The sequence below is a fragment of the Genypterus blacodes genome, unplaced genomic scaffold (genome assembly GCF_046128005.1).
Source record: "Genypterus blacodes isolate CSIRO-AG114 ecotype Tasmania unplaced genomic scaffold, CSIRO-AGI_Gbla_v1 ptg000051l_1, whole genome shotgun sequence".
In the NCBI taxonomy this organism is placed as follows: domain Eukaryota; kingdom Metazoa; phylum Chordata; class Actinopteri; order Ophidiiformes; family Ophidiidae; genus Genypterus; species Genypterus blacodes.
The window spans coordinates 349,488-377,483 of NW_027466863.1; the positions used below are offsets into that span (position 1 = coordinate 349,488).

A 27,996-nucleotide genomic window follows, 5' to 3' on the forward strand; every position below is an offset into this window, starting at 1 on the left:
ACAGGCTTCCAGATGGCACATTGGTAACGAAGACAGAGCCCCCACCTGAAGCTGCGCCTTCCTCAGCTATGCTTTCCTCTGCAATGTTAAACAGTAGTCTACGTAAAGCTACGTACAGGCTTCCAGATGGCACGCTGCTAACCAGAACAGAACCTACACCTGAAGCTGCACCTTCCTCATCTATGCTGTCCTCTGCCATGTTAAACAGCAGCCTACGTAAAGCTACGTACAGGCTTCCAGATGGCACTCTGGTAACCAGAACAGAGCCTACTCCTGAAACAGCTCCCTCCTCATCTATGCTTTCCTCCGCATTGTTAAACCCTAGTATGCGACAATCTACATACAGATTGCCAGATGGAACATTGATTACAAGGAATGAGCCAGTATCTGAGCCTGTGGATGAGTCCTCTGCTATGCTGTCCTCAGCTATTCTCAATGCTAACCTTCGAAATGCCTCTTATCGATTACCAGATGGCTCAATTCTGACAAGGCCAGGAGAAGAGAAGCAGAGCAGTGCAGCATCACCATCTATGTTCTCCAGCGCCCTGCTGAAAGGTGACCTAGGTAAAACAAAATTCCAACTCCCTGGAGCATCATTGTTGTTTTCACAGAACCAAGCTCAGGCTTCGCCCTCTACCTCCTCTCCTCTCCTCTCTGGTGCCCTGCTAAACACTGGTGTCCGTGGTTCCTCCTTCAAACTTTCAGACAAATCACTGTTGAGGCAGCCTGGTTCTGCTGATCCTGCTGAGTCACGCTCCCTTGACCTTTCTAATGCTCTACGGAACCCAAACATCCGATCCTCCCCTTACCGTTTGCCAGACGGAACTTTGATGAAACGTCCTGCAGATGCACCTCGATCCCTTGACTTGTCCAATGCTTTGACAAAGAATCCAAATCTCCGTCAGGCAAAATATCAACTTCCTGATGGTAACATCATGTCACGTCTTGGTGCTCCTAGCACCCCAGAACCTCGCTCATTTAACCTCTCCAATGCTTTGACAAAGAATCCAAATCTCCGTCAGGCAAATTATCAATTTCCTGGTGGTAACATCATGTCACGTCTTGGTGCTCCTAGCACCCCAGAACCTCAATCATTTAACTTCTCCAATGCCCTACAGAACCCTCACCTTCGGGGCGCCTCTTTCCGCTTACCCTCATATGCTGTAGTGTCTCCTCAGGTCCAGGGACCTGGGCCTGGCCAGCACTGGGCACACGGACCAGTATTGGATGGTTTGGGGTTACAGCAAGGTTTAGACATGTGGGGTGCAGAGATGCATGGAACTGTGCAAAACCTTAGTAAGTGGTCCATGAATCGTGGCGAGGATGTGCTGGACCCCCAGGGCCTGATGGGACAGGGACATGAGGGGCTGGGATCAGAGCAATGGAATCCTAACAGGGATGGGGAACGTCTGGGGAACTGGTATGACCAGGTAAAAATGATTGGATTATATGACGGGTCAGATTTAAAGTAGGCATACTATCTAAATTTGGATAATGCATTTTGTGATAAGGTCAAAACCTGACAAAAGGATCTCATCTGTTTTAGGCAGGGGTCGGCAACCTGCTGCATGCAGATCTTTCGCCCATCTCCCTATGGCTTTGACAAAGATTCTATGTAGATTCATTTTTGTTCTTACATTTTCAAATATTGCTCTGAATAATTTCAACATTCTCCAATTGTAAAAAAAAACAACAAAAAAAACAAAAAAAACAAAAAAAAAAAAGCTTATACATAGCTTATACATTGAATTATAACAATTTTAAAATTGCAAAGAAATGTGCATCATAGCCTACATCTATCACCTGGTGCCTAACTTCTGTGAATAAGAGAAAGAGAGCAACTTCTAAAAGGCAGAACAGAGCGAATGTACTTTTAAGAATCGGTTCAAATCTCCAAACTCAGATGTCCAGGTGTACGGCGTTGCAAGCAGAGTTCCGAAAATGAGGACATCAATTCAGCTCCAGTATTCTCCAGTTGTCTTTTGCCTGTCAATTGGCTGTGCACGTATATGAACTCTCATGGGCCAAATGGAACAGAACTCCTCCACTTCACAAATGCTCTTTTAATAGTACAGGTTGCTGACCCCTGGTTTAAGGTAGCCTGCCAGTTTGTTGAGGGTTTAATGAAAGGGCATAATATAAAATTAAAACCGATGGATAGCAAAATACGGCAAACAACTTCATGAAATATGTTTACTTGATGAGAGGAGAGCAAGCAAGAGTTGTATGAAATTAAATCAAGCTTAGAATAAGAGTCTGTTTGCTTGTTGAATATGTATTTGGACATGAACTCCTGTGTATTTGGCTATGTGACATATACGTGTGTATGTATTTTAGATGTACTTAATCCGAAGCCTTCCCACCATGTCTTACCGGGAACGACGAGTGGAAGATGGAGTCGAGGATATGACACAGCTATCGTAAGTAACAAACCACAGTGAACACACACAGTTACAGTTAGAAGCAGATAATCAAGCTCTGGGTGAGTTGTACTGTGTTTATACTGTATTTAGCCTTTAGCCGTCGTAGATGCTAATTGTAGATGTCTAGCATGTCTAACAAGCATGTCACAGAGCTGGTATCCAAAGCCAGTTCTGAAGGAAAGTCCCCAAAGCTGTGCAGGCATATGATGAGCAAGAACCAGGCCTGTCTAACTGATTCCTTTGCCTTTGGTTTCCGTCTGCAGGGAGCTGCACGAAGTAGCTGTGCTGCTGAACCTGAGACAAAGGTTCGAGAGGGAGCTTATTTATGTAAGTTTCATATCATCACTTACCCTGAACATCCCATACAGCAACATAACACTGAAAACTTCTTTAGGTCTAAATCTTTTGAGGATTTAAGATCCCATGCTTTATTGTACACAATCTTCACATTTGGTATGGTGTGCTCACAGGACCAACCTAATTAACACAGAACATACCATATGTCCACGAGGACACAGGTACTGTATGTCCTTTTACCCATTGTTATTAACTCGTTCTTTCTTACCCCCCATTACTTTCTTGTGCTTTGACTCCCTTTCTCTCAGACATATATAGGTAGTATATTGGTGTCTGTGAACCCCTATAGGATGTACAACATCTATGGGATGGATATGGTGCTGCAGTATAAGGGTCATGGTCTGGGAGAGAACCCTCCGTAAGTCTTCTTCATTCTCATATCATCAGTCTCAGAGCATTTTCTCATATTCTAAAAATACAATATGATAATTTGGTTTACATTTTAAATTATGTAGTAAGTGTAGTAAGTATTGTGTTGCTCATAGAAAATTACAAATAGGGGAAGGAACAAAGAGGAAGAAAAGAAAGGAGACGGCATTTCAATTATGCAGGGGAGGAAGGAAGGAAAGGAAGGGATGATAGAGGTAAATAATTATTAAGGAAGGAAAAGTTAAGAAAGCAAGCAAGGAAACAAGAACCCGAGAGAAAAAAGGAGGTAAAGACAAAACGATGAAGTTTTCTATTTCTGTTTCCTGCAGGCATTTGTTTGCCATAGCAAACGCTGCTTATTCCAAAATGATGGATGCCAAACATAACCAGGTCATAATAATCAGGTACGGCTGAGTGTCTCTCTACTTTCATATTCTATTATTACCTCCTTTGTTAATATTCACAAAGCAAAACAAACTGATAATGGACTGTAACTCAGATTGTATACACTTCATTCAGATCAGATTCATCCCTACATTAAGCCTTGATACCTTCAGCCAGGTTATACAGCATGTATCCTCACAGTCACAGTCCTCAGGCAATCGACATGAATGTGTGTGTAATTTAATGCAATTATTCAAATATAAACTTTAGCTTGACCTGCAACCTTAACAAAGTTTCTTATGCTGTAGTTTACACAAAAGTCTCTTATGCTGCAGCTTCAGAGCCTTGCTTAGCCTCGCTGTGTTCATGAAGCTCCTTCCCTAGGCTTTTGTCCAGTCGGCTCAGTCGTATATTCATGAGTATTTGTCTGTGGGTGACGCACATAAACAACCATATAAAACATACACATAATGTAAGCACACACACACACACACACTCAAACACACATGGAACACTCTAGCCGTGCTTGGTAGGAGACACCTGTAAGGAAAGCCCAGCCTGGTCTGGGCCAGGGGCAGATCGTGTGTCAGTGGTGTGTGTGTCCAGGTGCATAGGGACACTGGCACCTTGACCGCATTCCAGACTAAGGTTTCAGCTCACAGTCTGGTTCGCCAAAAACGGGGCCATTATTGGTCACTGTACACCAGCCCCTAAACACCCACTTACACACACATACACACACACACCACTAACCCCCTTTGGCTAACTTGCACAATAGTGGTATTTAGAGTTAGTTAAGCTGTTGGCAGTGGTAATGGGTTCTCACCTTGGAGAGTGAGCATCTCTGTGTCAGTGAGGGCGTTTCAGATGGTTTAACGCAAAAGTGGAACGCAGGCCACATGCAAGATAAGCCCGCTCTCACACAGTCACTTAGACGATTAAGTCATAGGCTCCATCACAGCCATCTAAGGTGGAGGTGAGAAGGATCAAATAATGGACACTCTAAGTGATGAATAAAAGCCCTCTGTCGTGTTGCACAACATACGGATACTGTTCACACACACACCATTCACTTTACCAGCAGAATTAATGGATTTTCCATTTAACCATTTCACATGTGGGCAGTCACATTAGACATTTATAAACCTGGAATGCAAACTGACAAACCTCACCCTGTCTGTTGAAAGCAGGATCATCGAAAACTTTTTGTTTCTTTCCGCTTACTTCTTCCTCAGCTGTGGGTTCTTCTAAAATCTGCATTTGTGACACTAACAGAGAAATTCTCCTGCTTCATTCCAAATGATTTTCCAACTGAACGATCATATTATCTCCAGCCTTTTGTTTTTATTTTATATTTTATATGTAGGAATGTTGTTTCCCACTCAACCACTTGTTATTGAGCGACATGCTGACCATTCTCTATGTACTGTAACTATATTTCAGTGGGGAGAGCGGCTCTGGGAAAACTGAGGCCACCAAACTGGTTCTTCGCTACCTAGCAGCTATACACCACAAACAGAATCTCGCACAACAGGTACACACACACACACACACACACACACACACACACACACACACACACACACACACACACACACACACACACACACACACAGGTCTCAGACATACAGCACACTGTTTTTGTCTGTTGCAGGTGTTTTGAAGTTGACTAATGTCTCTATATCTTTCTGTCTCTGCGTCTCTGCTGGTCCATCTGGGTGCAGATTGAGGTAGTGGGGCTGCATGACTTGTGGTTTAGATCATTACACTCATTTCCCCCCATAACAACAGCATGTTACTGTATATTGCTGTGGTGTGTGAGACTATCCCTAAGAGATTTTGTGTTTTTCCCTGATGCTTTTTCTTTCCTTTAGATAGACTTTGTTCCAGTGCTCCAAAGTTAAAAAATGTAACAAGTCAATGAAAACTGAAGCTGTTGACCCACAATTAAAGTTCGACAGCTGTTTGCTTTTTGTTAGAATGACACCTGTCAATGAGAGGTAAAGTTTCATGTGATGTGTACAGATTCTTGAGGCAGCTCCTCTCCTGGAATCTTTCGGAAATGCCAAAACTGTTCGGAATGATAATTCCAGTCGCTTCGGGAAATATATGGAGATCTTTATTGAAGCGTGAGTCTGAAACAAACAGATCACAACAAACACAGATCTTTTGCATCTTACCAATCTCACTGCCATTTATTTAGTCTTAAATCTTCCTTGCTCTGTTCCGCTCCCTCTCTCTCTGTAGGGGTGAGATCAGTGGTGCCATAACCTCTCAGTATCTACTGGAGAAGTCCCGCATCGTCTTCCAGGTGGCACATACAGGAAACGCTACACCCTCGTACTTGTTTTTTTTTTTCCCGGATGTTTGAACACGTTTGCATGTTTTCTTTCAGGCCAAATATGAAAGGAACTATCATATCTTCTATGAGATGCTGGCAGGTCTTCCCTCACAGCAGAAACAGTCTTTCTATCTGCAAGGGGCTGAGACCTACTATTACCTCAACCAGGTAAAGGTCACAGCGCAGATAGATGTACTTCTACCTTTTGTGGTCAATCACAGATTTGGATGGACTGAATTTAGTTTTTGTTGCTTTCTTTCCACGCAGGGAGGGGATTGTGGGATAATAGGGAAGGATGATGCAGAGGACTTCCTTCGTCTTCGGGCCGCCATGGAGATCCTTCACTTCACCCCTGAGGACCAGTCAGCCGTCTTTAGAGTTCTTTCTTCCATACTTCACCTGGGCAACGTCTACTTTCAGAGATATGAGGTGATTTTAACTTCAGTCACCTTTTTAACCCTTTAATCCTTCCTCTTCTTTGTTGCTTATTAATTTCTTCTATTTCTCTCTTGTGTTACACTCAAAACACAGTGCTTATAAACCTACAGACGCTCTATCCCCTCCTTTCATTAGCATTACTGAGACAAAACTGATACCAATACATGCAGCAAATACTGTTTCATTTCAAAGAACTACAAATATAGTAAGTAACAGAAAAACATCCATCTGTTTGATTAAAGGAGTTTGTTTATATGCAAATCAGAACAAGCTTCAGTAATAAGTCCTATTTCTCAAACCTTCATGCTTACACGTGTCATAATAAATGTAAACGTCATTTTGATAAGAATATGAGGAGAATTTGCACACATGTACTTCATCTAACCAAAGCTGTTTGTCTCTGCTGCACTACAGGCTGATGGCCAGGAGGTGGCGTCAGTGGTGAGCGCCCAGGAGATTCGAGTGGTGGCAGAGCTGCTGCAGATCTCACCTGAGGGAATTCAGAAATCCATCACCTTCAAAGTCACAGTCAGTATGAGCGATGTGTGTGTGTTTGTGTGTGTGTGTGTGTGTGTGTGTGTGTGTGTGTGTGTGTGTGTGTGTGTGTGTGTGAAAGGAAGCCAGCCAGAGTTGAATCCACCTTAACTCTCCTACATCACAGTTCACCCATCTCTCTGTCTCAGTGTCTCACATGTCTGTCTCCTCTGCTAACCCCTGACCTTGGCTCCCAGGTCCTCATTCATTAATTATCATCCAGACAAATCTCAAATCAAATGTGACCTCATGTCAAACGGATCTGCTGACTGACTGACTGATGCAGTATCAGAATCAGCTTATCAAACAAGCAGGTAACCGTCATGTTTAACTACTGGGACACTGAATAAGTCAGGACACCACCCTGCTCACACATATATAACACACAAACACACACTGGACACTCACACACACATAAATAGCCAGTTCTGTTATACAGCAGTTTCTATGACACACATGAGAAATCCAACCATCTAACCTATAATATATATTGCTGATTCTCTATTAGAACATTGATTTTAATAATAATAATTTGTGTAGCCTTGTTAAACCTTGGTGGAGGTTTGTCCGCCTTAAATCATGAGGTCATCCTCTGGAGCAGACCCTCAGACTGTGTTTCATCATTTTAGTGGACAAAAGAAAGGAATAGTTGGGTTGTTCTCCTTTGGTTCTGGCAGCAACGGTGTCCATCAACCAGCACTCAGAGTCTCAGTGCTCCCATGGCAGCATGTTGTCACCCTGCCAAAGTCTGCTTGATCATAAATGAATCATCACCGGCTCCAGGGAGGCTTTTGTTCAGGTCAAAACACAAACTTAAATATTTCTGTTATCGTCTTTGGTTTAGGAACATCCCAGTGGCACAGAATTAGGCGTTTTGGATCAATGTAGTAATCCAGCATGGTCCCTGCTGCTCTGTAGATCCCTGTTGACCCTCCTTCCCTCAGTCCTGTTCTGTTCTGTTCCGTCCTGTTCATGTCCAGTTTGACAGGAGAACAGAAGACGGAGACTCCAGTGTTGTGATGCCTCTGAGAAGAATTTAGGCTGATGACAGAGAAAAAGGAGGGATGCATTTGAAGTACATCTGATCATGACACATACACACACACACACACACACACACACACACACACACACACACACACACACACACACACACACACACACATGCACACACACACAGCATTTGTGTAATTGAATTTCTAATTACAAAGGTGGTTCCTGTGGTTTCCGTGTAACAGGAGAGGAGCCAGATAAGGTGTGTGTGTGTGTGTGTGTGTGTGTGTGTGTGTGTGTGTGTGTGTGTGTGTGTGTGTGTGTGTGTGTGTGTGTGTGTGTGTTTGTGTTTGTGTGTGGTGTGTGATGATAATGTATTTTGAAAAGAGGCATGGTCTCAGGTTCCAGTCTGATATTTGTTGCTTATCAGATTGGGACCCACATCACATCCCAGACAATCACATCAGACATTGGTAGCAGGTTGGGGTGGAGTCGTTCTCTCTCACTCTCCCTCTCTCCCTCACTCTCTCACTCGCTCCACAACACCAGACCTCCAGCGCTGACACACACTTCGTTACTCCTGTGTGAGACAAGTCAAAATGTTGTTTTGCTAGGATTCAAAGCCACACATGAAGCTTCAAATCAAAGGTAGATCTAAGGATGTGAGGCGGTGAATGTTCCAGATTCCTTCACTGAAACACTGTGAAGGAGTCGCTTGATGGATTAACTCAAGTAGACGTCAAGTCACAAACACTGACTCCCTCTTCCTGCACATCTCTGAACAACATGACCTGGTGTTAAGCTCTCCTCTCCTCTCCACAGGAGACCAGGGGAGAGAAGATCTACACTCCACTGACTGTGGAAAGTGCTGTTGATGCCAGGTAGGAGACCTGACCATAATACCCAGCATGCACTTCCTCTGTAGATGCTCTGATAATGTATTATGACACTGATAGTGAAGGCTGCAGAGGGAACTCCTTCATTAGAATTCATTTTGTAAACACCTGGCTCTGGAAAAGCTTTATAGAAATGATATCTTCCTTAACCATTGCAAAAGATTTTAGTCCTTATCAATGCTCCTGTAACTCTCCTCTCTCATTTCCTGTCCTTCCGATATGAAACTCCAGAGATGCTGTTGCCAAGATACTGTACTCGCTGATCTTCCATTGGTTAACAGAGAGGATCAATGCCCAGGTCTACCCTCGCCAACACACACTCTCCATTTCTATACTGGACATTTATGGATTTGAGGTAAACTTTAGCTGTACTGGATGGACTGCCTACAATACAAAACAACATCTGTCTGCAGCTCTATTAAGTTACACAGTAGAGCAAGACTCAAATGTATGTGTGTGTGTTGTGTGTGTGTTGTGTGTGCATGTGTGTGAATGCGTACACGTGAACAACAGGATCTGGCCTTCAACAGCTTCGAGCAGCTTTGCATTAATTATGCAAATGAGTACCTGCAGTTCTTCTTCAACAAGATCGTATTCAGGGAGGAACAGGTAAGTCCCCCCCCCACCCCCACCCACACACACACACACACACACTTGCCTACTCACCACACAAAAAGACACATAATGTCATCACATCATATGTATTTATGAATTAAAAAGATCAATTAATTTATTTAAAAGCCAATTAAACATTTATTCTTTCTGCCATGTATTCTGTATTCTGTATCTTGTATTGTTGGGTCTACTCCTGCAGGAGGAGTACAGCAGGGAGCAGATCCCGTGGCAGGACATCCCATTCAGTGACAACCAGCCTTGCATCGACGTTATTGCCGCTAAGCCTCATGGGTTACTGAGGATTCTGGATGACCAAAGCTGCTTTCCTCAGGTGGGTCGGAGTCCTACACGTGAACACACTCTCACACACACAGATTTGATCATTTTACTTGACATTGGATTGCTGCTTTATTGCCAGGCAACAGACCACACTTTCCTCCAGAAGTGTCACTATCACCACTGCAACAGCCCGCTGTATGAGAAGCCAAAGATGCCCCTCCCAGAGTTCACTATCAAGCACTTTGCTGGCCGGGTCACCTACCAGGTACGCAGCTCCTCTGTGGCTCCTGTCTGATTGTTACTGGGCAGCTGGTTGCAACAAGACAACACATCTTATTATCCTGATCTGTATTTGGTTTTGAAACCCTCAGGTTAACAAGTTCATAGATAAGAACTACGACCAGGTCCGGCAGGATGTTCTGGATCTGTTCATCCAGAGCAAAAACAAGGTGAGAGGAGAGCAAAGAGCCTGAACCCAGAAACCCATAAACCCTGTTTAACTAATAATGGTCAAACATGTATGAACGTGTGTGATGCCTCTTTGTGTCCAGATGGTATCAAAGCTGTTTGTGGCTCACGCAGAGGTCATAGGTCAGCAGAGAGGGGGTCACATGAGGAAGGGCAGCACAGTCACCAGAAGATATCAACCTCCAACCGTCAGCAGCAAGTTCCAACAGTCTCTGCTGGAATTAGTGGAGAAGATGGAGAGGTGGAGCATTTTGATCCATAGCTGAATATTAAAGAGTTCCATCATTAGAACAGATGATTAGATTACATCAGAACAAAGTTACTTATTACTGTTTCATGAAGAAGAGAACCTGAATGCTGCCATTGTTGCTCATGTTGCTTTGTTTGTTGTTCTCTTTCAGGTGCAACCCTTATTTTGTTCGTTGTATTAAGCCAAATAACATGAAGGTAGATGGTCAAACATCTGTATTTCTGTTCATGACACTGATCATTAGTAGGCATGTCTCAGGATCACAGTACACAAATAGATGTTCAGGACTGATCAGATTACATTTACAACACCACTCAAACACGTCAGATCATGTCAATTTCTCCTCAAACATCTAAATAACAACAAAATAAATGAAGCTGGGATGAAAAGGAACTCTGTGTCGCGTGTGTGTGTGTGTGTGTGTGTGTGTGTGTGTGTGTAGGAGCCCTCCTTGTTTGATGATGAGCTGGTCAACTGCCAGCTGCAGCACTCTGGTGTCCTGGAGACCATCAGGATCCGAGCGGTGGGATATCCTGTCAGACTCCTGTTCAGCGTCTTCCTGTTCAGGTACGGCACACTCATTCACATGCATGTGAAATGGACCAGGTGTGTTCATGGCTGAGACGTTCCCTTAGTCTCCTTCCATCCCTCACATAGGTCATACACACAAGGTCTCATCCTGTCGGCCCGACTGAACACAATCTAAGAGTGGGGATTCTTAGAATGACTGTGGCATTTATTCTGCAGCTCCTTGTGTGAAGTCCCATGAATGAAAAGCAGTTTAGTTCAGCAGGAGTTAGTGTGTGTTAAACCAAGTGTCCCAAACGCAAAGGCAAGAGAGCAGAACAGACTTAAGCAACAGCTGGACAAGGACAAGACAGCAGACAACAACAGACAGGATGTGTTTGGGACAGAGACGTTCATCAGCACACAGACACTTTGGAGAGGAGAGGAGGAACCCTGACTCTATATGGACAGGAGATGTTTGTTATATTTGGTTATACTTAAGGTTGTGAACACTGTGTTTGTGTGTGTGTGTGTGGCATATCCAGGTATAAATCCCTGGTAGGACTCCATGAGCTTCCGTTCCCAAATGGAGAGAACTGTATGATCATGCTGAGTAAACTGTGTCCACTACGCCCAGGAGCCTTCTGTGTTGGAGTCAGCAAGGTGAGCCAGTCCCAACTATGTCCCAACTCTGTCCCAACTCTGTACATGCATGTGTGTGTAGAGCAGAGTGTTTGTCTGTGTGTTTGTTCAGTATGGAGGTAGAAACTTGTTCACTCACTCACATCGTTGGGACTTAACCATCCATGAGCTAAATGATTCAAAGTTGCATACCTCCACCAAGATCGACCAGTCCTCCAATGATGACTTGTGTGTGTGTGTGTGTGTGTGTGTGTGTGTGTGTGTGTGTGTGTGTGTGTGTGTGTGTGTGTGTGTGTGTGTCAGATGTTTCTGAAGGAGGACATCTACCAGCTGTTGGAGAGTAAACGGGATCGTTCCCGTGAGCTTGCTGCCCTCATCCTCCAGCGTTGCACTCGAATGTACTTTGTCAGGAAACGCTTTGTGGAATTCCGCATGAAGATCATCGGGCTGCAGGCTCAGTGCCGAGGTTTCCTCAGCAGGTATGCCATCAGGTTCTCACTCCAAAACAAGATATTTACTCAGGGAGACATGCTGGTAATGCTGCTCTGTCCTCCAGGAAGCGTTACATGAAGATGAGGGAGAGTCTGGTTCGGTTCCGCTCTCTTGTCCACATGTACGTCAACCGCAAGCGATACATCAAGGTACAGGAAGTCCACTGGAACAGAGTCTAGTCTAGTATTTTTCTTCTTCCAGGTTGAGGCTGTGAGAAAACTGTGATGTGTTTGTCTGCTAACTGTTTCCAGATGAAGTTTGCAGCCCAGAGGAAAATAGAGGAGCAGATGTGGCTGAGGGAGATGGTGAGATCCTCCAGCTCCGCTGAAGTTTGATCAGATCTGTGTCATGGAATCTCACCCTGCAGATCTATTCAACCGTTATGGTTCTGTTCTGGTTCTGTTGCAGGAGCTGGCCAAGAGGGAGGTGGTGAACGTCACACAGTTGGTGATCCCTGCAGAGCTGGGGGCCTTGCTGCAGACAGCAGGAGGTGTGTAGGTGTCTGTGTGTGTGTCTGTGTGTGTGTCTGCCTGTGTGTCCCTGTCTATGCATTATCTTCTACTCATGTTGTGATTTGAATGAATGATTATAATTATTAATATCATTAGTAGTAGGAGTATTCTCATCCCCCTCTCTCTCCAGTCAAGAGGGAGTTGCACTCAGACTGCATGGCGCTGCTTCAGGCTCCTCATATCCAGAACGAAGCTCAGCTCACTTTGCCTCTGGACATCAACAACTATCCTTTCTACCGTTACGTCCAGGTTTACTTCAAGGTAAGATAGTGTAGAAGTGTTAATATGCAGCTCCATCTTCTTAAACACACCCTCTTGCTGCTTTCAGTGGAGGTTTTGGCTTTCACTGACCTTTAACCTATTGAATGTATTATTATTTCCTGTAAACAATCACATGGTGGCCCTACCTTTCTGCTCCTATGTGAAATGTCACCTTTCTGTAGATTGAAGTTTTGGATAGAGGGAAGTTTATGTAGTTTCACCACTGCTGCACTTGTTTACCTTCTCGTGTCGTCAAAGGAGCCAAAGTTTGGGATGCTGACGGCCCCTCTGGAGTCACCTCTGACTCGTTTAGAGGAAGAGTTGACAAATGAAGCTCTGGAGCTCTTCATCATGGTAGGCTGAGCTAATATTCATCTTTTACACTGCTTTACCCTGATGATAAAGCCAGTTTGAGCTCACTCATGGCCTGCCTGTACTCAATGAACATATGGAGAGGACATTTCTTGAAGCTAAACGAAGACAAGACAGAGATTCTCTTACTCTGATTCCAGGCCAAAAGAATTGCAGTAGCTAAAGATCTTGCACTACAGACTCCTTAGGTGTAATCCAATGTTATCTTCGACTTAAATGTTCCTTCACGCATAAACAGCCTTCTTCCGATTTAGAGACTTATGTACTGAAAAGCTCTCCCACACTCTCAGTTGCTTCTAATGTTTGTACAATGTTTCCTTCAGGTGTTGAGATTCATGGGGGACCCCCACTTGAATGGAGCACAGGAGAACATGTTTGGGAACTACATCGTCCATAGGGGCCTGCTGTCTCCAGGGTTACGGGAGGAGATCCTGGCTCAGGTTGTGAACCAGGTGTGGCGGAATGTAAATGTGGAAAATGCTGAGCGAGGCTGGATGCTGCTGCTGGCTTGTGTCTGCAGCTTCGGCCCGTCGCACAAGATGGACAAATACCTGCTGAAGTAAGAAAGCTACCACCACACACACTAACCACCACACACACTATACACATGTAGGGTCAATCAGGAAGCAATGATTGAAACATGTATGTGTAAACACTCCATACTCTGTTGCTCTCCAGGTTTGTGTCTGATCACGCCCCGGACGGTTGTCAAGCGTTGCTGCAACACAGACTCATCCAGGCCAATCAGAAGACACAGCTGGGCTCAGGCTCCCCCTCTGAGACGGCACGGACCTATCCCCTGTCCCTCCTGGAGTGGACGGCCAATAGGAAGACGGCTAACATGGTGCTGCACGTGCACTGCTTTGATGGTGAGCTGCATCCTGGCTTTGACTCAAACATAGAAAAGCTTTGAGCATCACATCTTTTAGCTGACCTCATTAGTTAGATATCAACTTGAAAATCTGTTTTGATGTTAACAAACATGTAGAGTCAAGTTACCACCCTTTCACACTTTTCACAGCTTCTTGTAAAGCAAGAAGAAATGTGAGGCAAGCAGCGCTGGCATGGCTTTAATTCACTGCTATCAATGACAGACTGATCATTGATTATTTATCACCAGGCAGGATCAGATGATGGAACATTAGGGCATTAGAGTATCTGTGAATGGACAAATCTATGGAAGTGTTGCTTTCAAACTACTCTAAAGCTGCTGTGAGGTTAAAACAGCACATTTGAAGATAGAACGCTTGTGTCTTCATCGTATTCAATCCTGTGTTTCCTCTGTAGGAGGATCGTTTCTCTGTCCTGTTCATTCCTGGACCAGTGGAGAGGATTTAGCAGGAGACGTCCTACGCCACAGGTGCTGCCATCAATCTGTATCTGTCTTTCATTTCCATCCTCAAACTGCCACAGCTCACTGCCATCTGTTTTTGCAGGGGTGTGTCCGACTGGTGGAGGGGGAGTTCAGTTCTGATGAAGGAGCAGGGCCAGTGGGTGGAGTTAGCCGGTCATGACTACGTGATGGACCTGATTGCAGATCTAGAGCTTCCTGCTAACTTCCCTAAACAGAAGAGCTACTTCGTCATCAGTGCAGAGGATCCTGCCAGAGTCCGAGCCAACACCAGTCTGTCAGTACAGAACACACACACACACTCACACACACTGACAAGCGGGGAAAGATCCCAAAAATGAAGTATTTTGTGAAAACAATCATTATTTTCTCCTCTTCTCTCTCAGAACTTTGTTTGGCAGTGGTTTTGAATCGGATGAGGAGCTTCCTCCTGCTCATCCTCTCAGCAGCAGACCTGCCTTCAGTCTGCCTGACTCCGATGGTTACCACAGCCATGGTACACACACACAAGAAAGAAAGAGGACATGACATGATATCCTACAGGCTTATAGAACGGTGAATTTAATATCTTCATCTGAAAAGCAACCAATCACTGCAAAACCTTGAAATTAATTCAGATAAAAATTACAATATTTACTTCTGACACGTTAAGGTATGATAGAAATGTGAAATATGTATATAAGTACAAAATACCTCCAAATAATATGGTTCAATAAGTGCAGAACTTTAATGAATGTGCTTATTTATGAACACAATCATTATATAACGTATATGCTCTATAATACCAAAACAACACTCATAAGAAGCAGGTCTACACATCTCTATAGTCTGGATGTACAAACAGTGGTGTAATGATACAATTTCAATCATAATAGCAGAATGGGCTTCAGCATGTGTCTACAAATATGAACCCAGAAGAGAAATCAGGTCGATGATGGTTCAACACTTAATCCCATCTTGCATCATTCACAGAGCTGTGTGGTACGACATAAACACATTGATCTGGATGTGCATAACAGCCTCACACTGATCTGTGTGTGTGTATGTGTGTGTGTGTGTGTGTGTGTGTGTGTGTGTGTGTGTGTGTGTGTGTGTGTGTGTGTGTGTGTGTGTGTGTGTGTGTCTAGTAGAGTCAGATACCTACAGTGACGCTCAGACACACAGAGGGATGGATCGCTACCTGGACAGCCTGTTTGAGCCCGTGCTGTCTGACAGCAGCATAGTGAGTATACACACACACACACACACACGCACACACGCACGCGCGCACACACACACACACACACACACACACACACACACACGCACACACACACGCACACACACACGCACACACACACGCACACACACACACACGCACGCACACACGCACGCACACATGCACACACACACTGTCTGTCTGACCGCGATTTGACAGAAGTGCCCAACCTCCTTATTTCCACCAGTTATGTAGACAAACGCGCCAACACACACACACACACACACACACACACTCCCCCACTCCACCTGTGGCTGCTTTGGGACTCCATGGAACTGTTCTATCAGGCACCTGAGCTGCTGTCAGCGTGTGAATGGATGGATGGAACATGTGATCCGGGGCATGAATGGAGCCGACATGATGGCCTCGCAGGGGGAGGGAGGATCAGGTTCCCTACCGTACTGGACTGAAGCAGCAGGTAGCAGACAGCACCGTGCAGCAGTGTTACGACAACAACCTGGGCACTGTTGTTTTGTTACTTTACTTCAGTTTGCTTTAGTTTTTGTTGGATTGTTTGTGTTTGCAACATTCACAGTATTGAAACTTGAAGTTATGCATAGATGTGCATGCACTAAACCAAATCCAGGCTTGGCTCTGGACTCTTCCTCCTCTCCTCTTCCCTCCTCCTGTCCTACAATTCCCCTGCCTGGCTCCTCTGGGTGATGCTCAACATCTCCCTGCCTCTCCAAAGACTACAAACATTGTCTTTATGTTTCCTCTTTTCATGGTATCAGCTATGAAGTTATTCTGTCAGAGGTGCCAGTGAGTGAATGTGATGTTTGAGTCATAAAGAGAAAGTATACAAACGTTTTCACTGTGTGTGCATAGCAGTGCTGCAGCATGAAACATATCAATAGAATCGTGTGTTTCTTGCACATTAAAGCATATTTTTCACAACACACCACTGAATGAATACCAGAACATGGAGTGAATGTAGAACATGTGGTCTATAAAGCAGCAGAGTGTGTGTTGTTGCTGAATCATGTGTGCGTCTGTTCCAGTGTGTACGGTACAACCTGCAGAGTATTTAGTTCCTACAGAAAGGGTCTGAATCAACCAACACAATACACTCTCTCTCTCTCTCTCTCTCTCTCTCTCTCTCTCTCTCCCTCCCTCCCTCCCTCCCTCCCTCCCTCCCTCTCTCTCTCGCTATCTCTCTCTCTCTCTCCCCCCCCCCCCCTCTCTCTCCCCCCCCTCTCTCCCTCCCTCTCTCTCTCAAACCTGGATCACTTAGCATCAGCAGCCATCCTTTACTGCAGGTCACTCACTCTGTCCCTTTCTGTCTGTCCTTTTCAGGACATGGAAAAGACAAGTTTGTCAGCGAGGATGAAGGGGGGAGGAGGTATCGGCATCATAGAAGGAGAAGGGGACCAGAGTCAAAGGGCCCCCAGCCGGCCTTTTCCACCAGGGATCCACCCAGGAGGTAAAACACTAAGTCTGCAGTGTGTGTGTGTGTGTCTGTTACATCTTTGTCCTTGAGCTTTTTCTGCATTTCTCTGATGGTAATTGTTTGATTGAGCGTCTTTCTTCCCGTGTCTTCAGTTATAATAACCCCTCTGTCCTTCTCTTCTTTCATTTTTGGCTTCATTTATCAATGTCAACAGTCCTTTTGTCACCATCCATCCCTCCATCTCTCTCTCCCTCCACTGACATCAATAATTCATCTGGTTAGGAGGGTTTAAGTGGCTCCTAAACCCTCTGTGTTACAGTCTGGCTGACAGACAGTTCTGCTGCAGAGACACATGTGTGTCTTTGGTTAGGCTACATTAGGAGACAAGTGAGACTTTTAAGCTGTGAATTTGGTGATTTAACTATTTTAGTATTATTTATTGACTTTTTCCACATATCAGGTTTCACTGTTTTAGAGTTCAATCAGAAAGTATTTATTCGTATTCATTCAAAATTTAAATATACAGATAGTGATAAGTTTTCAATCGATAGAAATAAAAATTAGAAAACATTCCAATTAAAAAATTATGATTCATCTCTTAATCTTATTTCCATTTTTGATTCTTTCCTATTTTTACACATAATGGTGATGAAAATATGTATTTATTTTGTGTTGACATGTCTTATATTAAGCTGTGTGTAACAATGTTTCCTCACACATTTTCATAAAGCAAGAAAAGGCAGTGTATGAAAGAGTCTATCAGAAGATAGAGACATAAATAAAATCAGGAGTAAACTATTACAAAGCATTTTAAAAAGCTTTTGATATGGAAACACTGCAGCGGAGGATCAAACCGTGGTTCCATGTTTGTGGCTGAGCTGAAAGTTGAACAGCTCCTCTCACACTTCACAGGCAGGAGTGGTCAAAGGTTCAGGTGTAAGGTTGACCCATGTTCATCTCTTGCCTGCGGCCTGTAATGACCCATCAGCTCTCATAGATAATGCATAGACGCTCATTCACTGTAACAACACATGACTCATCTGCACAGCTTCCAATAATACTGCTAGTAACTCAGGCTGGGCTTACAGATCCAAAGTTCTGACTCCTGACACTCTTATAACCCCTAAGTGTGCCTAAAATGATTGCACACATTCTATAGGACACAGCACCAGCTTGTCCTTCAGAGCCAACCAGAGTCCCAGAATGCGTGTGGTCCTTGTGAGAATGCTCCCACATGTGGACGTGTGTCTGTTTGGGAGCCTTGGCGTCCTCATCAGGGTCTTGACCTTGACTCTTGGTCTAGTGAGGTTGCACCCAATCCTTTCCTAACCCCATTACCTGCATGCTGCCCCCCCCAAGCTGTGCCGGTGCTTCCTGTAGCAGGAGGGATGATGCCACCCATCCCTGCCATGCCCATCCCCTCCCACCACTACCATCATGAACGCCACCATCTGCAACAAGACGAAGAGGAAGAGGAAGAACCACCACCACCGCAGCATTTTCACCAATACAACCGCCCCCAACACCCCTATGCACAGCAAACTCGTCCAGCCGCCTCTCCTACCACACCTGTAGCCCCCATCCCATCCTCCACCCAGCGCATAGCACCTCTGTCTACACCCTATGGCTCCCACTATGCTGACAGCAGGGATGTTTCAGGCACCAGTGTCCCTGGTGTCCCCGGTCTGTCCCCATTGATGCTTCCTGCCATGCCCGGGGTGCCAGGTCTGCCTGTGATGCCAGGTGTGCTTCACTCTGTGTGCCTTTGCTTTGCCAGCATGTTTGGCCTGAGGTTTGCGGGCGTGTTGGAGTTCAGTGTGAGGTTTCAGAGTTCATGGAACGTTTGCAGTGACTGAGTTTGCTTCTGGTGTCAAAGCACGTCGACTAACTGGAGTCTATTTGAAGATACATTTGTTTATGTTTATGTTGTTTATTTGCCTTCTAGGCTCAGAGGAGGCGGTGCTGACTCAGCAGCAACAGGCCATCATCAACCAGCAGGCCATCATTCTGGTCTGTCTCTATAAGATAACACACACTTTACCTCTATAACAGCATCACCTGTCTTAGGTGACTTTAATTTAGAGATTTAGAGTCATTTAGAGATTTGAAATGAAGGTGGTGTGTGTGTGTGTGTGTGTGTGTGTGTGTGTGTGTGTCCCAGGCCCAGCAGATGACCATGCAGGCCATGGCCATCCAGCAGCAGATGTTATCCTCGTTCCCTCCTGCTGCTCCGGCCCCAAAGACCCCACCCTCACACCATCGCACCACCAGCCCTGTGAGTACACACACTCACACTCTGAGCTGTACACCAGACATTATTGCAATGAATCAGCTTTATTGTCTTACAGCTAAATGCTGAGCCGCCTGTATAACTCTCTGTGTTGTTCCTGTCTCTCTGCAGACCAAAGAGAGTGACAGGTCTCCGCCCAAGCCCAGCCCTTTGGCTGCTCAGACAAAAATCAGTATGTTTCATTTTATAATAGTAGTTTAATTGAATTGATTTGGTTTCTCTACACCAAACAGAAGGCAGGATTGTAGTTAGCTGTTGAAGCCGTTGACAAGTTTGATCTGAGACTTGTTGGTCCGTTCTAGGTCCCAAACATGTCCCCCCACCTGAGGACGTGGTCCAGTCCAGTGTGAACAACACAGAGAGGATGGAGCCCAGCCACGACATCAAAGACATCGTCAAGCACCACCAGCCTCCCAGCACACCTGGACCCGCACAAAGGTAGCGCACACACACACACACACACACACACAGACACACAGACACACAGACACACACACACACACACACACAAAAGAGAGAGAGAGCGATAAAGGTCTCTCACTTCCATTCTCTCTCTCTCTCTCTCTCTCTCTCTCTCTCTCTCTCTCTCTCACTCTCTCTCTCTCTCTCTCTCTCTCTCTCTCTCTCTCTCTCTCTCTCTCTCTCTCACCATCTCACCTTGTCTCTCCCTCTCTCTGTGGTAGGAAAAGTGATGGTAAGATGTTCACCAAAAAGCCAGACCCTCATGATGAAGCTATGGAGATCCTGAAGGACCAGATGGCGAATCCACCACAACCGGTACCCTACACACACACACACACACGCGCACACACACACATATTGCAGTCTCTGCTCTAATCCCAGACCATTTTTCTTTGTTCAGTATTTATGACTTTCTGTCTCTCTTTAGTCCCTAAGGAAGCCTTCACCCTCCCAACCCAAGGAAGAGGGAGGAATTAAGGTTGCCAAGACAACCAAATTTCAACGATTTTCTCACAGAAGCCCCACCCCTCCACCAGGTGAATATGTTACCTGCAGATCCACAGCCCAAGTCCTCTCAGAGAACAGATCCATCTTTAAAAACATTTGTGAAAATCGAATAAAATTATCTAATAGATGTCATGTGTGTGTGTGTGTCTGTGTGTCTGTGTGTGTGTGTGTGTGTGTGTGTGTGTGTGTGTGTGTGTGTGTGTGTGTGTGTGTGTGTGTGTGTGTGTGTGTGTGTCTAGTCTCAAGAGAGTTACCAATGGAAGAAGAGATCATCCAGACTCAGCTCCACAACAGGACCAGTGAAGAATACTACACCTACAGCAACGTGCCCTGGAAACTCTACTTAAGAAAAGAGGTGTTAAAACACACACACACACACACACACACACACACACACACACACACACACACACACACACACACACACACACACACACGTGGCACTGGCACTCTTACACATATCCCAGGCTGTGTCCTCTTCATCGGTGTCTTTATCTCCCTCCCTCTTTAAACACATTTACTTAGAGATATTTTCCTTCTTCATCCTTTTGTGTCTCCAGGTTTTCTACCCTAAAGAGACCTTCAACAATCCATTGATGTTGGACATGATCTTCAAACAGGTCACTATCTCACGCAACAGAAGTGTGATCATGTGGAAGTTTGAGCTGTGGAGGTTCAGAGATGCGATTGTCACCATCATGTCGATTCATTGTTTCCTGAGTCACGCAGACAGGAAGTGTCTACCTTTCTGAGTGTAGATGTTTCTGCAGGTTGTGCATGACACCTTCTCTGAGGCCTGCATACGCATCACGCAGGAGGAGAGACAGAAGATGAGATCTCTCTTTGGTAGGAAAGTATTAAGACACAAAGACCTTCCATGTTTCTGCCACCATGATAGAAACCAAACCCTCAACCTCTCCCTCCTCTGACAGCGGAGAGCCACATCGACCAGGTGACAGGAACACAGGATGAGAACATGAAGAAGAAGGTGGTTGCCATGGCGAGAGACTCCTGGGATATCTACTTCTCCCGCCTCTACCCAGCTTCTGTGAGTTCTGCTCTGGTTCTTCTTAAGCTTCACAAAACATCTCAACATTCATCATTCAATCTGAGTGTTTGTGTGCGTGTGTGTGTGCATGTGCGTGTGCGTGTGCGTGTGCGTGTGCGTGTGTGTGTGTGTGTGTGTGTGTGTGTGTGTGTGTGTGTGTGTGTGTGTGTGTGTATGTGTGTGTGTGTGTGTGTGTGCTGCAGGGAAGTGTGGGCACAGGGGTCCAGGTCCTGTCTGTGTCTCATAAAGGCATCAAACTGCTGAAGCTGGTTCGCAGCAGCTCTGCGGCTCCAGACTACTTCAGGGTGCTGAGGCCCTACAGGTACACACACACACACACACTCAAGTACACACCAACACACACACGGTATTTGTGCCAGCAGCTAAGAACATACAGCAAATAGATCCAAGTGAGTTAGGGGCTTGTATCAGATGATCCCACAGCCATATGGTATGAAGGTGATGTGACCTCCGACCCTTCCTTCCTTCCTGTGCAGCTACTCGGACATCCTGTTTGTGTCGATTCCATCAAAGAACATGCTGGAGTTCAACCTGACCAACGAGAAGCTGATCCTCTTCTCTGCCAAGGCGCCGCAGGTCAAACACATGGTGGACTTCTTCCTCACCGAGCTCAAGAAGGTCAGAGTGTGTGTGTGTGCGTGCGCGCGCGCGTGCGTGCGTGCGTGCGTGCGTGCGTGCGTGCGTGCGTGCGTGCGTGCGTGCGTGCGTGCGTGCGTGCGTGCGTGCATGTTCTCCCAACGCTTTCAACAGGATCGCAAAACTAGTTTTGGACATTTGTATTCATTTATTCTTTCTCTCTTTCCAAAAGAGCATGAAGGATTGTTTTTAATTATTTTATCTTCTTGTCTGTCTGTCTGTCTGTCTGTCTGTCAGGACTCTGAGTATGTGGTGGCGGTGAGAAACTGCATCACTGAAGACAGGAGTCTGCTAAGCTTCCACAAGGGGGACATCATCAGAATACAGCGCATGGAGGGGCTGGAGGCCGGTGAGACACACACACACACACACACACACACACACACACACACACCTCAGGACTATGAGAACTGCTTCACTGTGCTTCACATCTGCTTGTTGTTTTGTTTTGTTTTCTTCATGTGTCCATGCTCATGCACATGTGTGTGTGTGTGTGTGTGTGTGTGCAGGCAAATGTTATGGCTGCATAGTGAGGAAGAAGGTCATGCTTCTGGAAGAACTAAAGAGAGACACACCTGACTTTGGTGGGTTTGGGATTGGGGGTGCTGTGTGCTCTGTGTTTGCTGTTTCTCCTGCTTTGTGTGGTTTGTTGTGTTACTTTAGCAGTATAGATGACGCAATAATGTCCTGTTAGGATTGTTGTAGTTGGTTGGTTTGAAAGAATGTCTTGGGTTTGGACTCCATGCTGGCCCTGTTCCATTCTTTGTGGAGGTCCCGTGTTCTTCCCATCCCAGTACGTGAACTGAAATCTAACGTGTGTTTATATGTGTACGTCTTCAGGCTGGAAGTTCGGGGCTGTCTATGGAAAGTCTGGAGTGTTTCCGGGTGACTATGTCCGTCCAGTGGCTGCTCCAGACTTCCTTGGCATCCCTGTGGAGCGCGTGGAGCCTCGTGACAGACAGGGACTAGTGGCTGCCTCTGCTGCCGTTGCCGTAGCGATGGGCTCAGCAGTCGCTGCCCACGAGCTTGACCGCTCCACTGAGGTGAACATCAAGACCTTTATCGTGTTAGGCTTCAATCATATTGGCTGCATTATGGATGAGTTTGATTGACCATTCTCTGGCCTGTGTGTGTGTGTGTGTGTGTGTGTGTGTGTGTGTGTGTGTGTGTCTCAGGTGGTAAGTGAGCTGAACGGGGACAATCTGAGTGAGGACATGAAGGATCTGCCTCTGCACAGCGGCCTCTACAACATGGCTGAGTTTGCCAAGAAGTACTTTAGAGAAGCACAGAGGAACAGGAGGTCTCTCTCCCACACACACACACACACACACACACACAGGCCTAATGCCTTCACTCTAATCCGTCACAACAACACAGTAAAGTAACACTCTGATGTAGACTGCTGTTCTGCCCGCAGTGATCAGAAAGCCAAGAAGGGGAAAGAGGGCAGAGACCCTGTGGACATGGTCAAGTTCTCCAAGGTAAACCAGCTGTGTGTCCATGTGTGTGTGTTTGAATGTAGCTGTCTGTTAGGATCGTACAGCATCCTGTCTGTCAGACTCTTCAGGTATTTCCTCCTGGTTCTATTCTGCATTTGTTGTATTTGTTTCTCCAGTCACCGCTTCAGGAGTCTCTGATCGACTTCTCAGACAGCGGGATGAACAGAGTGGCTACGGACATTTTCTTAGGTGAGAATGGACAGAGAGATGGAGAGGTGATGAGACGGGAAGGAGGAGAGCGAGAGAGAGGAAAATGGCTCCAGGCATTCTGCAGATCTGCTTCTCCTTCAGTGGATGGCAGATTTGTTTTGATTGAAATGTGTCTTTACGGTAATTAGATCAAACCTCAGTCAGTCAGTTTAGAGGTCAACTAAACCTTGCTTCAGTTCAAGAGTGAGGGAGACGGAGGGTCTGAAGAAAATAAAAGGAGTAAATAAACTTTGAGTCAGAAAGTAATTGACTTCCTGTGTTTACTGCCTGATTCTGTTTCTTTGTTCAGGCATCATGAAGTTCATGGGAGACTTTCCAATGAAAGGTCTCACTGAATCAGACCTGGTCCATACAATACTGAAGGTATACACCACACACACACACACACACACACACACACACACACACACACACACACACACACACACACACACACACACACACACACCTGGTGGATATACGTTTAACAGCTCTGTGTCCTTAAATGCCAATGCTGCTCATCCCCCAGTTAAGTGGTGAACATGGCCTGATGAAGGATGAAGTCTTCTGCCAGGCGATGAAGCAAGTCACTGCCAACACAAGCTCCAAAGCGTAAGACTTCTACTGCTGCTTACAAAATACGGCGCAAAAAAAGCAAGGGAAGACGAAAAAAAATTAGGAAAGGAAGAAGGAAGGGCAGAAATTAGTCAAAACAAAAAGAACTGACAGGAAATAACAAGGGAAGAGAGGAAGGGCTTTCGTTTATGTTTGTTTGTCTGCCTACGTGTGTGTGTGTGTGTGTGTGTGTGTGTGTGTGTGTGTGTGTGTGTGTGTGTGTGTGTGTGTGTAGTGACAGCTGTCAGCGAGGATGGAGGTTACTGTACATCCTGACAGCGTTCCACCGCTGCTCTGAGGTCATGAAGCCGTTCCTGTTGAAGTTCCTGCAGGATGCCTCTGCCAACCCGGTGCAGTTCCAAGGTGACATCATCCAGTCTGACCCGTCTGACCCAACAACCTTCACCTTGATCCTCCCCTGTCAATCAAGGGTTGACTGACTGCTGGCTGTTTAATCCACAGGCATTGCCAAAGCATGTGAACAGAATCTGAGGAGGACTTTCCAATACGGCGGACGAGTTCAGTATCCCAACAGTATGGAACTCAAAGCTATGATGGTTCGTGTTTCAGACTTTCAACAAGCCAATCTTCTTCCAATCCTCTGTCAGTGTTCGTCTCAGCTTCTCCTTCATCTTCTTTTCAGTCTTTATTTATGAGTTCATATTGATTTACCGTAATTTTCGGACTATAAGCCGCGGCTTTTTCCCCATTTTTCGACCCTGCGGCTTATATAACGGTGCGGCTTATCTATGGATTTTTACAGCTAACGGCCACTAGGGGAATTCCTAAATCTATGGATTTTACAGGTTACAGTCCTCCGGAAGGCGGCCGTGTACTGCACTCTAGCCTAAAAGATGAAGACGAGGATTAATGACTTTTCTGGTAGGCTGATTACCGTATATTTTAAGCAGCCGTGTTACTGCAACTTTATGCTTACGCGCTTACTGTCGTGTTACAGGCACTTTATTTTGCACTTTTAAATAAACATTTAATTTAGCCATTGACGTTATGCAAATATGCAACTTGTTTGTTGAAATGTTAATAAATGGGAGCTTCCTCAAACAGCCGCCTCTTTCCCGACAATCCCCTCTGTGCACGAACCCTTACATAAGGTAATTAAACATTAAAAACCCGGCGGTTTATAGTCCAGTGCGGCTTATATATGGACACATCATTCAATTTAGCTTCTGCGGCTTATAGTCAGGTGCGTTTTATAGTCCGAAAATTACGGTAACAAGAATGCTGGTCTTTCTACTCTAACCCAACAAATGGAACATAGAGCCAAAGACGAGGCTGTAGAAAGAGAAGCTTCTCAAACTTCTCAGTCTCTCCCTCTCCCTCTGCCTCTGCATTCAGGCGGGGCGGAGCTCCAAGAGACAGCTGTTCCTGCTGCCAGGCGGGATTGAAAGGCACCTGAAGATCAAGACGTGCTCTGTAAGTGCACACACACACACACACACACAGGGAAGTTGTGTATTGATTCACAAGGAAGAGCAACAAACAAAGAGTGTGTTTGAGTTAAAGTCAGGTCCCAACATGGTGATTCATGTAATATGATGATAATAAAGTGATGTGTTCATAGAAAGTGCCTGATGTAAATGTGTGTGTTGTGTTCAGGTTGCTCTGGATGTCATAGAGGAGCTCTGTTATGAGATGAGCCTACACAGGGTAGAGGCGATGGAGGAATACGCCATCTTCTTGGTCACACACAGAGGTTTGTCCCATCTTCATACTGAGACATGTGACTGAAACTCTATGTGTTAGATGACCAGGGCTGAGTGTGTGTGTTTGTGTGTGTAGGTCAGAATGTGCGGCCCCTCAACAAGCGAGAGTACATCCTGGATATTGCCACGGAGGCGGAGCCAGTGGATGCCAACTACAGTCTGTGGTTCAGAAGAGTCATCTGGAGTTTGGCTCTGAAGCTGGACAATGAGCTCTACGTCACCATGCACTACAACCAGGTAGGAGACAGACAGACAGACAGACAGACAGACAGACAGACAGACAGACAGACCAGTGACAACCCAGCTAAACTGCCCACCTTGAAGTTGTTGAGGTGAACCCTATGGTCTGCTCTGTCCCTGTCTGCTGCTCCAGGTGTTGCCAGACTACCTGAAGGCTTTGCTCAGTGTGGTTCCTCAGGGTAAAGCTAGTGACCAGCATCTGCAGCAGATCGCCAGACTGGCTGCCCTCCAGCACCGTGCCAAGGACACAGTCTACCTGCCCACCCTGTGAGTATGGATTAGCAGAGACAAGGAGAGACGAGGAGAGACAAGCAGAGACAAACGGCAGAGACAAGCAGAGACAAACGGAGACAAGCAGGCAATTCCTGCAATACTGACAGACTTCATCCAGATACAATGAAGTCAAATCTCTCTCCCTCTCCCTCTCTCCCTCTCCCTCTCCCTCTCCCCCCTCCCCTCTCTGACTCTCTCCAGTCGTGAGGTGCAGGAGTGTATCCCCGCTCAGTTCTACAGTAAACAGGGTTCACAGCATTGGTTGGACATGACGACTCAGCACATGCAGCAGGTCCAGCCACTAAACCCACACCAGGCCTGTGCACAGTTCCTTGGTAAGTGAGTGTGTGTGTGTGTGTGTGTGTGTAACCATAGCTGCCATAGCAACCACTTGCCTGTTCTGTTCTTGTGTGAGACCTGTGGCCTATCAGCTCTGACCCTGACCCCTGACCCCTTCCGTGTTTCAGGTCTGGTTAGTGCCTTCCCCATGTTTGGCTCCTCCTTCTTCTACATCCAAAGCTCCAGCTCCTCCTCCATCCACGCTCCGTGCATCCTGGCTGTCAACCTGAATGGACTGCACTTCCTCAATAAGGATACTCATGTATGTAACACACACACACACACACACACACAGGTGCAGTCACACATACACACATGCACACATTGGGTCTCTCTAAGCTCGGTGGGTCAGGATCCAGAATCAGTCAGGAACACAAGACTCTGACCCAAAGGTTGTGTGTAACAGTGTGATTGTTCTATCAGAACAGAAGGACTTCTGGCTTCTAGAGGAAGCCTTTGTCTCCCCCTGCTGGTCATGGGCTGTTTGGCTTTATAACCTGGATCATCCATAAAACAATTGCCTGAAATGCTCTTTCCTGCAGTTTAACTGGATATCTGTGTCTGTCTGTCTGTCTGTCTGTCCGTCTGTCTGTCTTTGTGTGTGTGTGTCTTTGTGTGTGTGTGTGTGTGTGTGTGTGTGTGTGTGTGTGTGTGTGTGCGTGTGTGTGTGTGCGCGTGTGTGTGTAGGAGGCCATGATGCGTTTCCCTCTGAAGGAGGTCCAGTCCACACGAACCCAGAGACCGACCTCAGGCTCCAGTTACCCCTACGTGGAGATCATGATCGGAGATCTGCTCAACCAGCGCATCATACAGCTACAGCTTGAACAGGTGTGTGTGTGCGTGTGTTGGTGTCTCTGTGTGTGTGTGTGTCTGAGAGAGAAAGAGCTGTCAAAATTGTGTGTGTGTGTGTTCTTCCAGGGCCTGGAGCTTTGCCGAGTCATTGCCATGCACATGGAGAACCTGCTGTCAGTCAGAGAGAAGAGACTCACCTTACCTCCCAGTGAGATCACACTGCTATAGC

General features: G+C 45.9%; 1 protein-coding gene across 1 annotated transcript; it reads left to right on the forward strand.

Moving 5' to 3' along the window:
* Nucleotides 1–1,256: 1,256 nt before the first annotated feature.
* myo15aa (myosin XVAa) lies at nucleotides 1,257–27,995 on the forward strand. The gene is made up of 65 exons (XM_076150133.1): nucleotides 1,257–1,430; nucleotides 2,338–2,420; nucleotides 2,687–2,750; nucleotides 3,029–3,138; nucleotides 3,479–3,553; nucleotides 4,977–5,067; nucleotides 5,258–5,263; nucleotides 5,559–5,662; nucleotides 5,781–5,844; nucleotides 5,929–6,042; nucleotides 6,142–6,303; nucleotides 6,727–6,840; nucleotides 8,662–8,720; nucleotides 8,967–9,090; nucleotides 9,249–9,344; nucleotides 9,550–9,681; nucleotides 9,769–9,894; nucleotides 10,001–10,078; nucleotides 10,181–10,338; nucleotides 10,499–10,544; nucleotides 10,790–10,914; nucleotides 11,400–11,517; nucleotides 11,800–11,975; nucleotides 12,053–12,137; nucleotides 12,240–12,293; nucleotides 12,397–12,482; nucleotides 12,638–12,761; nucleotides 13,020–13,115; nucleotides 13,457–13,692; nucleotides 13,812–14,002; nucleotides 14,421–14,493; nucleotides 14,570–14,761; nucleotides 15,649–15,706; nucleotides 17,039–17,165; nucleotides 18,292–18,378; nucleotides 18,492–18,875; nucleotides 19,078–19,142; nucleotides 19,294–19,407; nucleotides 19,534–19,594; nucleotides 19,725–19,860; nucleotides 20,106–20,199; nucleotides 20,312–20,746; nucleotides 20,952–21,011; nucleotides 21,162–21,237; nucleotides 21,324–21,439; nucleotides 21,643–21,761; nucleotides 21,937–22,078; nucleotides 22,334–22,445; nucleotides 22,606–22,680; nucleotides 22,937–23,162; nucleotides 23,304–23,396; nucleotides 23,514–23,577; nucleotides 23,712–23,784; nucleotides 24,095–24,168; nucleotides 24,314–24,396; nucleotides 24,635–24,762; nucleotides 24,862–24,956; nucleotides 25,756–25,833; nucleotides 26,017–26,113; nucleotides 26,200–26,360; nucleotides 26,497–26,630; nucleotides 26,838–26,971; nucleotides 27,104–27,237; nucleotides 27,663–27,803; nucleotides 27,894–27,995. Exons 1-65 carry the CDS (start codon nucleotides 1,257–1,259, stop codon nucleotides 27,993–27,995), a joined length of 7,614 nt encoding a protein of 2,537 aa, XP_076006248.1.
* Nucleotide 27,996: the final 1 nt, after the last annotated feature.

Bases quoted from the DNA above. Each gene is read 5' to 3' on its own strand.
- myo15aa (XM_076150133.1), top strand. From the start codon at position 1,257: ATGTGGGGTGCAGAGATGCATGGAACTGTGCAAAACCTTAGTAAGTGG. The intron at 19,595-19,724 runs GTATGTTTCATT...GGTCCGTTCTAG, and splicing joins GGCTGCTCAGACAAAAATCA to GTCCCAAACATGTCCCCCCA. The intron at 19,861-20,105 runs GTAGCGCACACA...TCTCTGTGGTAG, and splicing joins ACACCTGGACCCGCACAAAG to GAAAAGTGATGGTAAGATGT.